The 15,206-nt window shown below is 38.0% G+C and overlaps 2 protein-coding genes across 9 annotated transcripts in view; one reads left to right on the top strand and one right to left on the bottom strand.

Moving 5' to 3' along the window:
* Window positions 1–7,271, top strand: part of CSRP2 (cysteine and glycine rich protein 2) — a 57,574-nt gene extending 50,303 nt beyond the window's left edge. For 5 of the 7 annotated variants that reach the window (XM_054443370.2, XM_054443371.2, XM_054443369.2 and 2 more), the window contains 4 exons: window positions 2,666–2,834; window positions 5,570–5,699; window positions 6,343–6,436; window positions 6,958–7,271. In XM_054443370.2, coding sequence (XP_054299345.1) covers window positions 2,666–2,834; window positions 5,570–5,699; window positions 6,343–6,436; window positions 6,958–7,034 — 470 coding nt within the window. In that variant the 3' untranslated portion in view covers window positions 7,035–7,271. Of the gene's footprint in view, window positions 1–2,665; window positions 2,835–3,048; window positions 3,199–5,569; window positions 5,700–6,342; window positions 6,437–6,957 lie in introns of those variants that run through there. The other 2 variants (XM_054443377.2, XM_054443378.1) reach the window with 2 other exon arrangements.
* Window positions 7,272–12,262: 4,991 nt separating this feature from the next.
* The window catches only part of ZDHHC17 (zinc finger DHHC-type palmitoyltransferase 17), an 89,897-nt gene continuing 86,953 nt past the window's right edge, over window positions 12,263–15,206 (bottom strand). For both annotated transcript variants that reach the window (XM_054443366.2, XM_054443365.2), the window contains one exon: window positions 12,263–15,111. In XM_054443366.2, coding sequence (XP_054299341.1) covers window positions 14,973–15,111 — 139 coding nt within the window. In that variant the 3' untranslated portion in view covers window positions 12,263–14,972. The remainder of the gene's footprint in view (window positions 15,112–15,206) is intronic.

Here is a 15,206-nt window from a genome sequence, read left to right as displayed (position 1 = left end):
AGCGAAGACAGGAGGGGTGGCCCAAGACACCCAGCCTCCCTTTGTGTCCCCATAGCTTTTGGCCTCCATGTTGGCCTTTATTTTGTTAACACATCTGCCTCCCCCACCTCACTGAGAGCTGGGTGTCACTTATGTGGTCTGGCACCTAGCACAGTTTCTGGCACATTACAAGGGCTTAGCTCCCATTTTTGAGTAAATGATTGCTCCTCATCCACCCCAGCTTTCTCTTTCTCAGGTTCCCTTTAATGACAACAAAGTCTTTGGTTTTAAAACTGTAGAGTAGCAACTTAAAGCACTTCATTAATCATCTTCTGATTTAATGACAGAATTTTCTTTGATGAATGATTATGTCAGGTAATCCCACCCATATGGGCAGATGTTTGCCTTATCAATAGTATTGTACAGGGAAAATTCCTACAGAAAACCATAGGTTAAAAATTGGTTACATTGAGAAATAATCTTCAGGAAAAGACTTCTTTCTCAAATTTGAATTGTCCTTTTCCCTCACTGGAGCCAGCATTCAAGGTATCTGGACCTCTTTAATAGCATAACTGCTTTGCAGACAACCAGAAGCAGACAACAGAAAGTTGCAGTTACAAAAAAATAAAAATACTACATAGGAATGTCCACTATGTATGCCTTCCTCAGAAGACTTGGTTTAGCCATTGCTTTTAGAAGTTACTTTTTTAAAAAAGGAATCTATTTTTCAGCAGGCTTGTAACCAAGAAAGTATGGAAACAGAATGCAAATACTTTAGAAATTGCTCTCAGTTTCATCTGTCTAGGTTAAGCCACAATGTCTACACCATAATAACACATGCGTGTATGCTGTTGACATTTGTTTTACTAAATGTCAAGTTCTTTACTGGTCATTTCTACCAATCCTTTCTAATATTTGTCTCTGCTGACTAAAGCCTTTTAAGGAAATAATTCAGAGTAGTTTGCAGACCTATGAGAATTTTACTGCAGAGAACAGGGATGAGGACTGGGGAAGAAAAGGGTGGTTATATAGTAACACTTTCATATACCTACACTTGTTTTGGTTCATACAAGGTTTTTCAAAACAGTATTTACATTTATTCTGTCTGTTAAGGGTAGTTGTCCTTCAGCAGTGCATGGTGTTAGGTTAACTATGGTTTAAGATATAGTTATCTTTAGGCACATGTATTTCAGCACTTGAGCCTCAACAGTTAGATTCCAGAGTAGATGCCATTTCATTCTACCATAGAAGACTTTAGTCTAAGGTAATAGAACCTTCAAAATTTAACTCTATTTAAAACCAGCCAGCTAGTCCTGCTTCCCTCCCCTCCTCTTTGCTGTCCTTCCTTTTGTCCTCCTTCCTTTTTATTCAAACCCCCCCCCTTTTATTTTTCTTACTTTTAATTTTTATGGGTACATAGTAGGTATATATATTTATGGGGTACATGAGATGTTTTGCTACAGGCATACAATGTATGTTAATCACATCATCTTAAATGAGGTATCCATTACCTCAAGCATTTATTATTTTTTTGTTACCAGCATTCCAGTTAATACTGTCTTATTTTTAAATGTACAATAAATGATTGTTGACAGTAATCATCCTGTTGTGCTATCAAATACTAGATCTTATTCATTCTATCTAACTATATTTTTATACCCATTAACTCTCCCCACTTCCTTCCCGACACCTTACCCTTCCGAGCTTCTGGTAACCATCATTCTACTCTGCATCGTCATACAATTGTCTTTTAAATAAGGGGGAGAAATTCTGATCTTTGATTTCTAGCTGCCAGATTGTGCTACCAGTAAGTTTCCTCACAATTTACTTTTTTCTCAAGCTTAATTGAAGTTTTAGAAAGTGAAATAATGTCTGGATGAAACACGATGACATTTGGCAGTTTTATGAAGTGGGACACGTGGAAATGTCCTGTGGCAAGAGATCCATCAAGAAAGAATGCATTCTCCTTTGGGACAGAAGGGAAAACAAATGCAGACTTTAAAGCACTTGACGATTTTCAGACAGACTCATCACTGCTGGAGAAGCTGCTGGGGAGAGGGAAGGGTGATACTTCACAGTCTAGACTAGTGATGAAAACTAGAATTCAGGATTTAAAACTATTATTATCCCAGCGGGTGCTTTTGGGGGAGGAAAGGCTACAGAGGCAAGTCCCCCAAGGCACTGAGCTTCCCTTCTGTTCTGTGTTAGGTTGTGATTTAACAGTACTTGGTTAAGAGAAGGCTGAAAAGATTAAGAGTGTTGAGGGTTGGGAGCAAGGTGGTGTTTTATTCCTTTTGTTTAAGTAATTTATAGCCACCTTTGAAACTTTTCTCCCTTAATATGATCTCCCAGAAAGGGAAATCATAGTAAGAGTTTGACCGGCACCATAGGAAAGAGAATAAAAAATAAACGAAACAAACTAAAAATAAAGCTTGAGGCTTCCGGATGTTATATTCTGATACATTTCTGAAGCAACTGTCATATCCATGGAGGAATGTAAATAATCCTCGAATGTAACTGGCCAGTCTAGATGCTGTCTCATGGCTTTTGGGAAGCCACAGGATAAACCAGGAATGTGAGGGAGCCTCAGCCTTCACCATTTGTAGGCCATGTGTCTGTGCCACCATTGTTCTAAGGAAAAAGGCATCTTTGGAACATGTGTAAAGTCTAACTTTTTCCCCTGCAGTGGTTTGCAGGAAAAATTTAGATAGCACAACAGTGGCAATTCACGATGAAGAGATCTACTGCAAATCCTGCTACGGAAAGAAGTATGGGCCAAAAGGCTACGGTTACGGCCAGGGTGCTGGCACGCTTAACATGGACCGTGGCGAGAGGCTGGGCATCAAGCCAGAGAGGTGAGTTGGGAGACTTGGTTACCTTCAGAAATGAGTTGCGACAGTTAGTGCCGCTTGCTGAACAGGAACCTGGGAGTCTCCAGATTTTTAGTTGAAACTAAGCAAATAAAATGGGACTCTGATTTTCTAATGTAAACTAGTTCAAAATATTGAGTTTTGGACCTAACAAAGTTCTTATTAATAATTCCAGTGATTTCTACTTCTGGCTTTATAGCATTCCAAGCTGTATCAAGGAGTCGTGTTCTCAAAAGCAAGTGATATGTATTTACTTCCATTTCGCAGCACCTTGGAGACCGGATGTCATGAAATTAAATGGTAGAGAAATGTGCTGTGTGAATCATGAGAGGTGTTTCTCATGTGCAATGTAAGCAGTCAGTGAAAATTCCTGTCACTCCTATGTAAACATTTTTCATCAAGAAATCATTTTTCTCTAACTTAAAATTTTTTACTTAAAAATGGAAATTATTTGTTTTTGATTCTTTGAGAGAGTAGTGTTAAACTTTAAAGGCTTTGTTGCCAAAGTATCAAGGTGCTAAATTTGTTAAAGTTCACTTAGTATTTCATATTCAGGTTAAATAACTTATTTGTTTAGAATTCCCCCCATACACTTTTTTTTTCTTTTTTGTCAGAGTCTCACTCTGTCACCCAAGCTGGAGTGCACTGGTGCAATCTCGGCTCACTGCAACCTCTGCCTCCCAGGTTCAAGTGATTCTCGTCTCAGCCTCCTGAGTAGCTGGGATTACAGGCGTGCACCACCACGCCAGGCTAATTTTTGTATTTTTGGTAGAGGCGGGGTCTCACCATATTGGCCAGGATGGTCTTGAACTCCTGGCCTCAAGTGATCCACTTACCTCGGCCTCCCAAAGTGCATGGAATAACAGGCATGAGCCACCGCACCCAACTTGGAATTTCTTAACTCCTGTTTTTAACCCAGTGATTCCACTATTTGAACTTCACATTTTCACATCCATTTTATATTGAAAAGTCCAAAATTGGTGTAATAGTCCAACAAAATGGCCCTTGGACAAGACCATAAACCATGCCAGCCACCGTGCAGCATTAGCTTATGTTAACTCGTGTAATCCTCACAACAGTCCTACAACATAGGGCTTCCTCTCTTTCTTCAGAACAGGTGAAGACAAGAAAAATTAAGTAAAAACTTTGCCCAAAGTCACACTGTTAGTTAATTGTAGAGCCTGGAACTTAACCTAGTCTAACTCCAAACCTTATGACCTGAATGAAACGTGGTGCTTGGCTTGGCTAAAATAATAATTACCATGTATTGAGTCCCTGTTGTCTGTTGAACATTTATCTTCATTCTGTATAATCCTTAGAGTAACTCTGAGGTATACTTTGTCCGTTTATAGATGACACTAAGAGTCAGGTCACACAAATAAGTGAGGGAGCCAGGATTTGAACCAATGTCCATTTGGTTCCAAAATCTGTTCTCTTCCTACTGCAGTATGTACTACATTGAGGCTCACCTCTGTTTTCTTTGAGCTTCTTCCACCCTCAGAGTTTCTGGGCCATGATGCCCAGCTTACCTTTTTATCTTTGTTAAAATTTATTTTACTTGTTCTGCCCTCCTTTTCCATCTTGTTACATCTATTTTTGTGTTTTAAAGGTTTTGTTGAAAACCTTTCAAAATCCATATCCCCTCACTCAACCTGCATCTCCCTCAATCCAAACCAGATTTATCCATGGCCCCAAAAGTAAGTCAGTGACTATGGCCATAGTTTTAAAGTACAAAGACCAGTGAACCCTCCTTTTTAAAAAAAAAAAAAATATATATATATAGACAGGGTCTTGCTATGTTGCCTAGGCTGGCCTCGAACTCCTGAGTTCAAGTTATCCTTCCACACTGGCCTCCCAAAGTGCTAGGAAGACATTGTTTTTCCAGTAGGAAAAATTAACAGTTGTGGAGTGCTATCATTTTATCTGCTCAGCTAATTTATAAGGTTCTAAGAGGGCTTAAAAAAAAAAAAAAGTCTTCTCAGAGCCCGAGAGTGTTCTGCACATACTAGGTACACCTTACTGAATGGAAACAGTTCCTACTGATAGCAAGAAATATGGTTTACTCAGTGATCTGTAAATAGTGACAAAAATACCACCCTTACCAGAGAAAAATGAAAGATAAACAGATTGCATAGTAATAATCAAAAGTTATAAAATATTTTTCCATGAAGAAAGTTGGCTATTCACACTTCCCTTTATTCAAGATATACTGGGAGACTAAGTAATCTATAAAACATGCTTAAATTTCTTAGTTACAGACCAAAGTTAACTTACCTATTTGTGGATTTTTTAAACTACTTAATAGTGGTTTTTCCAACTCCTGTGAAGTAAAAAGCTAGGTATGATTCCAGTGATATTATTCTTGAGTAAAAATATATGCTCTGGTAAGTTTTTATAAACCATAACGTAATTGCTTAGTGGAGAGGCCAACACTGAGGAGTAAATGAATTCTGTTTATAGACTCAGAGGGACAGATCTTTAAGTTTGGGTCCCTATCTGGTTTTTTGAAATAATAATGAGCCCATAGATAGGTTCAAGTAGTAACTCTGGCTGGCACCTGAGTCATTTCTTCTTTATTCCCTCCCCTGTGCTGGCCTGCAAAGGCCTCCAGCTTTGAGGCAGTGTAGCGGTTAAGTCCCAGAGATCCATTGTTCCTGCCTTGTGTACTTAAAAGGGCCCTGTGGAAACTCTTGCCTACTCTTTTTTCCTCTTTTCACAAGTGTTCAGCCTCACAGGCCTACAACAAATCCAAACACTTCTAAATTTGCTCAGAAATATGGAGGTGCTGAGAAGTGTTCCAGATGTGGGGATTCTGTATATGCTGCCGAGAAGATAATTGGAGCTGGAAAGGTAAAGTGCTATTTCGAATTAATAACAGCAAATGACTCCTCTCTGCTCCCTTTCTCCCCTAACCCTTCCACATTCCTTGCTTGGGTGATGTCTTACAAATCACTGTCTTATATGAAACTTTTCTTTAAATGCATTTCCATCAGAATCATTAACTTTTTTGAAGTGATTCCCTTATTTGACAAGTCACTTTTCTGTTTAAAAGAACTTGTTTTCATAGGGGGCACTCCTGAAGGTTAAACTTTAAAAGGCCAGACTGTAAGGGAATCTCCAGGTTATTCAGTATAGTGAAAAAAGCAGGAATCGGAGTCAGGACACCTGATGCGAATTCAGTGTGTGGATTTGGAAAAGTTACCAGCTAACCTGTTTGAGCTGCGCTGTTCTTGGCCAGAAAGAAGATGGTCTCTTTAAAGGAGCAGACTGGGCTTGTGGTTAGGACTGAGGCTGCTCTTAGGGAAACAGCCTTTCTGTGGGTGATCAAGAGTGCAGATACTGAGGACTGGTTTCAGCCTTCTCATTGGAGCTGAACCACAGAAGTCAGGAGCTTGCTTTGGGATGATCATCCTGAGCCACTTCTTGCCACACATCTAAATTGAACTGTAGGAAACAGGCCTCTCAAACATGCTGACACATTCATCTCTTCCAGCCCTGGCACAAAAACTGTTTCCGATGTGCAAAGTGTGGGAAGAGTCTTGAATCAACAACTCTGACTGAAAAAGAAGGTGAAATCTATTGTAAAGGTAAAATTCATTTCAGTTACTGCTGTCCATATGAATATTCCACACTGGTTCTTGCTTAATGAAATGTCACTGGCATTTAAAAAAAAAAAGGAGAAAAGGGTGCCATTATTTGAAAATAAAATATCCCAAGATGCTTATAAATGACAGAGAACCACAGTTAAGTTCCTGATCATTTAAAACTCCCCCCAGATAAAAACACCACAAATAGCCATCTTTTGCCTTCATGTCTTGAGCAAAGCGTAAGTATATGGAAGAAAATAGACAAATACATACCTTACCTGGCCTGACTCATGCTTGCAACTCAGCAGGACCACGCTGAACACTATAGAGCCAGAATGTGTGGACTTGTCTTTACAGCTTTAAGATATTTAGTACATGACACATTTAACATCTTACATAAGTTGAGCCCTTTTACACAGCAGTTTGTTTAATTTATGGGGGTTTGTTGAGTGGGTCTTAAGCAGTGCTAGCAAAGCTTAATGGACTTGCACTAACTATCCTTCCTCCCTTTTCCTTTGTAGGATGCTATGCAAAGAACTTTGGGCCCAAGGGATTTGGCTATGGCCAAGGAGCAGGGGCTCTTGTTCATGCCCAGTAAGATGTAAACCCTGAACTAAACATCACACACTGAGAATCTCTTCATAATCTAGGCACAGATAATCTTTAACACTAAACTACTGTGAAGTTCTACCAGCATTAAGTACTGTATATTGCCCTGTACTTGGATAGGCTGGCTAACTCGTAGGAAGAGAGCACTGTATGGTATCCTTTTGCTTTATTCACCAGCATTTTGGGGGAACATTTCTTTTACATTTTAAATAAAACTTCAGCTTGATTTGGGTGTTCATTGTCTTTTAATTAATCTTTTGGAGGAGATGCTCTGATTTCAGTTAGTGGAAAATCATTTGGGTCCCTACCTTTATTTGTTACCCCATTACCCAGTTGACTCACTAGGTTAATGTTTGCATTACAGCTGTTGAAAAGGATCTTTCAAGCAGGCAAGTGTGCCTTAAGAGTAAAGGTTGCAGGCCGGGCGCGGTGGCTCACGCCTGTAATCCCAGCTCTTTGGGAGGCCGATGGGCAGATCACGAGGTCAGGAGATCGAGACCATCCTGGCTAACACGGTGAAACACCGTCTCTACTAAAAATACAAAAAAGTTAGCCAGGTGTAGTGGCGGGTGTCTGTAGTCCCAGCTACTCGGGAGGCTGAGGCAGGAGAATGGCATGAACCTGGGAGGTGGAGCTTGCAGTGAGCCGAGATCGTGCCATTGCACGCCAGCCTGGGTGACAGAGCGAGACTCCGTCTCAAAAAAAAAAAAAAAAAGTAAAAGTTGCTAGGCAACAGGCATCGCCATTTCAGCTCCTCAAAGCTGGTGTTCAGCAGTGCAGCATCTCCTCCTTTCCCTCCCCACTGTACTCTTAAGTTCTTTTGATTATACCTAAAATTCAGTACAAACACCTATGGGCAACTATAGAATCAGAGACTTAGTATGATTCTTTTTAAAGACTCTCCACTGTGATCTAATAGATGGTGACCTACTAAGTCCTGGAAACTGGGGTGTTTCACACATTTTGATTCTGTATAAGTAAGTACCAAAGAATGTTGCATTGTCGGCACATTCAGCTGGCTTAGAAGAGGAGCATTAGATTTCATAAGGTATGGTTTCATTATTCCCCCAGAAAGTTTAGTTCTTTACTAGAGATTCAATCCAACTCCCTCACCCCCAGGAGCAGGATATAATAGGTCTGTAATGTGTATTAGTAAAATTGAACCAGCCCGCGAACATATCTTAATCTTTTCCAAGGTTTATTTTAACATACTATACTGTGTGAGTCTCGCTCTCTTGCCCAGGTTGGAGTACAGTGGTGCGATCTCAGCTCACTGCAACCTCCACTTCCTGGGTTCCAGCGATTCTTGTGCTTCAGTCTCCTGAGCAGCAGGAACTACAGGCATGCCACTACACCCAGCTAATTTTTTTTTTTTTTTAGTAGAGATGGGGTTTCACCATGTTGTCCAGGCTGGTCTTGAACTCTTGGCCTCAAGTGACTCAACCACCTCGGCCTCCCAAAGTGCTGGGATTACAGGCATATACTACCACACCTGGCCAATATATTGCTTATTTTGAAAAGCTAAAGGGGATATGGTATGTACGACATCAAAAAAAATAAGCAGAAACCAAGTGGGAGGAGGTTGGTGGAGGGTGTACTGGGTGCTTATTTCACATCATAGCCTTGAGCAACTTCAGGTGTTTTATGAGGCATACCAGTTCCATCATGGTGGGGCAGGAGAGGTAGTTAAGCAGTCTAGGAAATAGCTAATTGGCAATAAAAGAGGCTGAAGGAGAGGAGTTATGGAATAACTTCTGACTCTGTATGTGGTAGAACATGTCCACAAATTCTTTGACCTTCCCATCAAATGATTGATAGTCTAATTCCCCTCTCTTTGAATAAAGGTGCACCTTAGTGACTCATTCTTAGTATTTTGGATAAGGCTAGATTAGAAAAGACAATACAGCTTTTGCCCGCCTCTTCCTCTTAGGATGCTTACTCTTGGAATTCAGCCACCATGTTCTGAGGAAGCCCTGACTACATGAGGAAACCACATGTAGGCATTACAGCCAAGGCCTCAGCTGAGATCTCATTCAACAGCCAGTATCAACCATCAGGCATGTGAGTGAAGCAGCCTTCAGATTATTCTAGTCTCTGGTCTTTGAGCCATCCCAGCTGATCCCAAGTGGAGCAAAGTGAGCTATTCCTGTTAAGCCCTGACTAAATTGCAGATCTATGAACAAAAATGTTTTAGACCACCAAATTTTGGGGTAGTTTATTAGCATTCCTACCATGTTTCCCAAACTCTACTGGAGTTGCTAGTATTCAAGAGGAAAAACAATGTAAATGAAGTTTCCAGGTGACTGGTAATTTGAGATTTCTGTCTGGTAAAATAAAACAAGATATCCATTCATATTTTAAATCATTCTTGATTAAATTGAGAGCCATGGCAAAATAGCTACTCCAACACTGTGAGATTAGTTTCGTTCCAGGAGTAGAGAAAGGAATTTGGCTTTGGGCCAGACTGTTTTGGGAGGAATCACTTGGTCATTTGGATGTAAGTCAGTAACCCCAAAGTAATCCGAATGCAATATTAAAGTGCTGCATGTCACAAAACACATATTTTAAAAATTACCCCCCTTATGTTGGTTTGGTATATTTAAGGAGGACTGCTGGCAACTCTAGTGCCAAAAAAGTTGTCGATCAAGTAAGTTTAGGGAGTGTTACAGAAATGAGACAGACCTGTAGGCTGACACTGCACACTAGCTACTGAAGGCCTTGAGAGCCTATGGTTGAAGTCTTTTAATTTGAAGAGAGTCTTACACTGAATTAGTTGTCCATGGAACTATTAACATCTTGGGAAATGTTCTGAACCTGTGGTTTCCAAACAGTTTGATCTCAGGACCCCTTAATATTCTTAAATTATTGAGGACTCCAAAGAGCTTTTGCTTATGACAGTTGTCTCTATCAATATTTTTGTATTAGAAATTAAAAACAAAATTTTTTAAATTTTAATTCAGACTTCCACTTATAGCCAAAATGTAATAACAGGGACCAGATTTATCGTCTTACTGTAAACAAGACAAATTACATGAAAAAATGTTCAAGACACCACACATTATAGGCAACAAAGGCCATTTATGGGGGAAAAAATGAGATCAGTCTTAGCAATTACCAAAGCTTACTGCTTTGAGTTTCTAGGCTGCAGTACAAGGAAGAAGAACACAGGTAGAGCTAGAAGCCACCGTAAGTTAAGACAGAGCTAAGAGTCCAGGGAGATCCAGGTGGCTAGAGTTTGCAGGACTGGAGAGGATTAGAGAGAGCAAACTTCAGGATTATACAGAACACCACCCCACCATGCATGTCTTCAGCTGAATTCTGATAGAACATGCATGTTTGTTAGGTGACTACCTAAGGCCAAGGAAAGAGCCATCCAAAAGACGTGGAGCTAACAGTGTCTGGTGCGCACATGGAATAGGAATAGTGCCTGTTCCACCACCAAGACAGACTGGGAAACATGACTCCTTGCGGTTTTTGGATAGAGTATAGAGAAGGCTTTTACCTCAGTAAGAGCAATGCTTTGGTCTTGCCTAACAAATCTTAAAAGCAAGACCTCAAAGGATCAAAGTTTCCAAGTAACTTAACTGCATCCTGAATAAAGCTCAAGAGTTTATAGAAACAAAAATATCAGGCACCCAATTCATAGTGTTTGGCATCCAATAAAAAATTACCAGGCACGCAAGAATGAGGGCAAAAAATATCAAAACTAACTCAGAACTGACAAATGTAAACGTTAGCAGGTAAGGACATTAAAACAGTTATTAGAACTACATGTTTTCAAAAAGTTAAGATATTGAAGATATTTTAAAAGGTCCAAATCAAACATTGTAGGTGAAAACAAAATGAGATGAAAATAAACTGAATGATAATGACTACACATTGCAAAAAAAAAAACAAAAAACAAAAATAGTCAACTTAAAGACAGAAACTATCTAAAACAAACACTGGGAAAAAGAATCTTAAAAGCTAATGGAGGATCGATCAATGAGTTGGAAGACAATCTCAAGTGGCCTAACACATGTGAAATTGGAGTTTCCTGAAAGGAGGGGAGGAAAAATAATTGAAGAAAGAGTAACTGAAAAACTTCCAAATTTCGATGAAAACTGTAAACCTACAGATCCAAGCAGCAGCAGCAACAATGGGACTTTCTGATGCTTTGAATGGAAACAATCTAAAAACGTTGCCATCTATTAAAAATATTTGTCAGTCCTAGCAAATGAGTGACAGTTTTAGCAAAAATTTACCTGGGTAAAACATTCATATCCAATTCAAAGGCAAGAGTTTTCTAAGAGGCATATCTGGTTTCCTTGAGTTTCTGATTTAGCTGACACAGACCAAAGAATATTCTGAATGCTCAATCTACTTTTTCTATTTTAAGCCACACAAATATATTTAATAGAAAACTCTGATAACAAGCACTTTACTTTCTGACAAGATGTTAAGATTTTCTGTCCTGGTATATACCACTTGTTTCCAATTATGTCTAAAAACTCCTAGACTCAGACATCCATATCAGGTATGATCTATCAAGGACTAGGAGAGATAAAAAGTAGACAATGAGGAGGAAAATACTTGGGTGGAATGAAAACTAGTGGCTTTACTTTATACAGTTGTTCAAGATATTGTTACTTGAACTCCAGACTAAAATTATGGATAGAGTATTAGTCCAATTTGAAAATATTACTGTTTAATACCACTGGGTTCTCAAACCATTAACAACCACTGGAACAACAGGAAACAGTTCCTTAATAATTTTTGCCTTTTAAAGTCCCAAATAAAGAAGTTCTCTCTGCCACGCATATCTTCTCAAGTAACTGAGATCAACGTTTGGTAGGTTTCATTCTGAAGTATTTTTCTTTATATAGTGCATTTTGCAATATTTTTCTTTAGTATCTTTAGACATATTTAAAACTTGGAGATTCATACAGTCCCTGAGGATCCTAATTAACTCCATGGAATTCAAAAATTCTTAAAAAATGTATTATCTTTATTTTAAAAAAAATTACACACACACATGCATACACACAGGATTGGAATTTTTTTTTTTTTTTAGAATACTAACACCATCTTTTATGTTTCCAAATTCCTACAGTCTTATGCCACTTGACTCCTAGTTAACCAGGATATAAATGTATAATCTTTTCATATCATAGGTACCACTATCACATTTCATCAATTTCCTGAAGTAAATTGAGTGAAATCATAAGCACACACTTAAGAGTCAGTATTTATTCTGATTAATATTTTACAAAATTTTGACATTTAATTTATGTAAGGAGGGCTAATTTATTAAACACTTTACAGGTTTTTCTTTCCACAGAATAACACGGTAAGTAGCAAAATAATACTTGGCACAGTTATAAATAAAGAAAATATAAAATAAAAACATCCATAGCTTAAGTACAATGATGCTGTTTTACACCCATTAATATCAAATAAATTCCTGGAAACAACAAAAATATGAATGAAAAAAACTCCAAAGAAGTAATTCATGTTCAGTGCTGAGAATTAAGTTCCTATTTGCTAAAAGTATCCAATTAAGTTGATAAGAACTATTCCCAAAGGTTCACCATCATACACAACTTTAGAACTGGGTTTATAGTTGGTTCCACACACAGGACCTACAAAATAATTAAACAGATGGTATACTGCTGCATAGCTGGCTCCTGACCATCTGACCATTTCTGAGTTATAGATTTCACAGGTACTACAAGATGGTTACTACAAAAGCATTCACATTGCTAGTATTTTCCATGTAATTACACATCTAGAGGTTTTTTTGTCTATTTAACTGAATGACATCTCTTTTGCACTGAAAATATTGTACCACAAACAAAGAAGATGGTAACAACATTCTTAGCCAAACTCTGAAAAAACCACCATGGTCTTTAACTGTTGATAAAAATGTATTCGATAAAAATGCAACTGAGTCTTCATGTGAAGTGGCTCAAAATACAAAAAATTAAAACAAATTCTAGCATTTTATAAATAACTTTGAATTTAAAAATTATCTAAAATTTCCCCCAATTAGTAGTCAAAACTAGCTGACATTTGTAAAGTTAACCGATTTTTACATTCTATGACAAAATGGCACAATGCTATTGCCACCCCACACCCATCTCTTCCCTTTTCAAAAATAAAGTACATATGCCAATTTGCTAATATTAAAACACATACACTAAGGGTAATCTTTTTTTGATGTGTGACTTATGGTCAAATAAGCTACTATATAAAAATGGTACTTGGAAATACTGAACGTCAACTATATACATTTCACTGCTCCTCTTACTAAGGCAAGGGGCGGGTATACCACTAGATTGCTTTAATACCTGTAATCTGCATTTTACAGGGAAGACTAGTTTTACCAAGCATCAGACATGCAGTGAACTTGCAGGGTATAATGCCTATTAACAGCAATTTTGAACATCACTAGAAGCTCATTAGTTATCTCCCTTTTCTTTTTGGTTGGACAAAATGAAATGAGCAGCTTTAAAAACACTAACACATACAGACACAAAGAGAAAACTATTTGATAAATTATTTATATACAGATACACATTCTTTACATTGGTCTAGGATCTGTCATCAGTCTGACCACCATTCCCCCACATCTCCCACCCCATTCCCTCTCACAGATTTCCCACAGGTTGCTCGAACCACAGTTTGCTACAGCACTTAAGATGAATAAACCAAATCTCACCCTGTAAACAATATTTATGGAAGCAGTGACTAGTAGTCCACCATGAAGGTATGAAAATGCTGTGACAAAAACTGATCAGTGCATCACATTTAACAAAAAGAAAATCTTTTCTAAAACTGTTTCAGAACTTACTCAATACTGGATAAACTGAAATACTCTGGGGGATGAAATTCTACTTTCTGATAGATCATTTTATTGAAACCAGAATATACCGTCAGCTTTTCTTTTATTCACATGTGCTGTGTACACAGATCATGCTCCATCTTTAGTTAAATGCCATTATTTTGTCTACAATTATTTTGCAGCTGAGAATTTTAAAAAGAAGTATATCCATGTATCACTATTACTGAGAATTTTGCATTATTTGTTCTGCCTTTTCTTGAAAATACCACCTTAACCCTTAAAAATGGAACTGTTTTTGAACATCAAATTAAATTCTAATTTATGCTTCACTGGATAGTATCTGCTAGTATACATTCTATGTGGTGTGTCATGCAATTAGTAGGGCTTCTAAATTTGAACAAAATAACATGACTTACTATACTCATGCAAGTGCTTCATTATCAGACCGTAAAACCTCAGAGTTAGGTTACTACAGATTATTTCACTGAACTAGAAATATATCAGCATTGCAACAGCTGATAGAAACAAAACATTGTTAGCACATTTTATTGTGAACATTATTTTCTCCTGCCTTTGAAGACAACATCACAGTAGATCCCAACCACATGATTTTCATCACAGTATTTATGTGTACATTCTAAAATGTACATAATACCAGTCAATCAACTTAAAACAATGCTCCTGGAATTCGATGCAATACTCCTACTAGACTGCATCATAACATTTAGCCAAATAACATAAATTTAGTTTTAGTTAAAACTGAACATTTCTGATCAGTACACCATGTCTGTCAACAGAATAAGTTTACCCTTTTTTTGTGAAAAATACTGTGAGAACAAAACCCAAAAGTTGAGTATGTTGTGAATTTCCACATTAAGAACCATTATTTTTTATCATCTTTACTCTTTCCAGAAATGGCAGTGTGTTCTGTCCATGTTTACTTTTGTTAATAAAAGTGTTGAAAAAAAGACTGTAAAATTCACCGTTAGCCCTACACATAGCATGCTCTTGTTCAAAGGATGTGGATTCGAGTGTGAGAGAGACATGGACAGACACAATTTTCAGGCACCACTCAGCAATATGCTTCATAGGATAAAGATGTTGCTACACCAGCTGGTACCCAGATCCTGATATTTGGTCATATTCTATTGTATACTGCCTGGTCCAGTCCACGATAACAGGACGAAAGAGGCCACAGCATCGAAATTCAAAGAAGTCTATAATATTCCTTACACATCCGTGGCTAAAAACGGCACCCCAAAAAGAAAACACGTCAGTCAGTACAAATGATTTAATATATGAATTCAATATAATTTTCGTGTTAAATATATTTTTTTC

Source organism: Pongo pygmaeus, chromosome 10 (assembly GCF_028885625.2).
Source record: "Pongo pygmaeus isolate AG05252 chromosome 10, NHGRI_mPonPyg2-v2.0_pri, whole genome shotgun sequence".
Lineage (NCBI taxonomy): Eukaryota > Metazoa > Chordata > Mammalia > Primates > Hominidae > Pongo > Pongo pygmaeus.
This window is presented reverse-complemented; position numbering and strand designations above follow the sequence as displayed.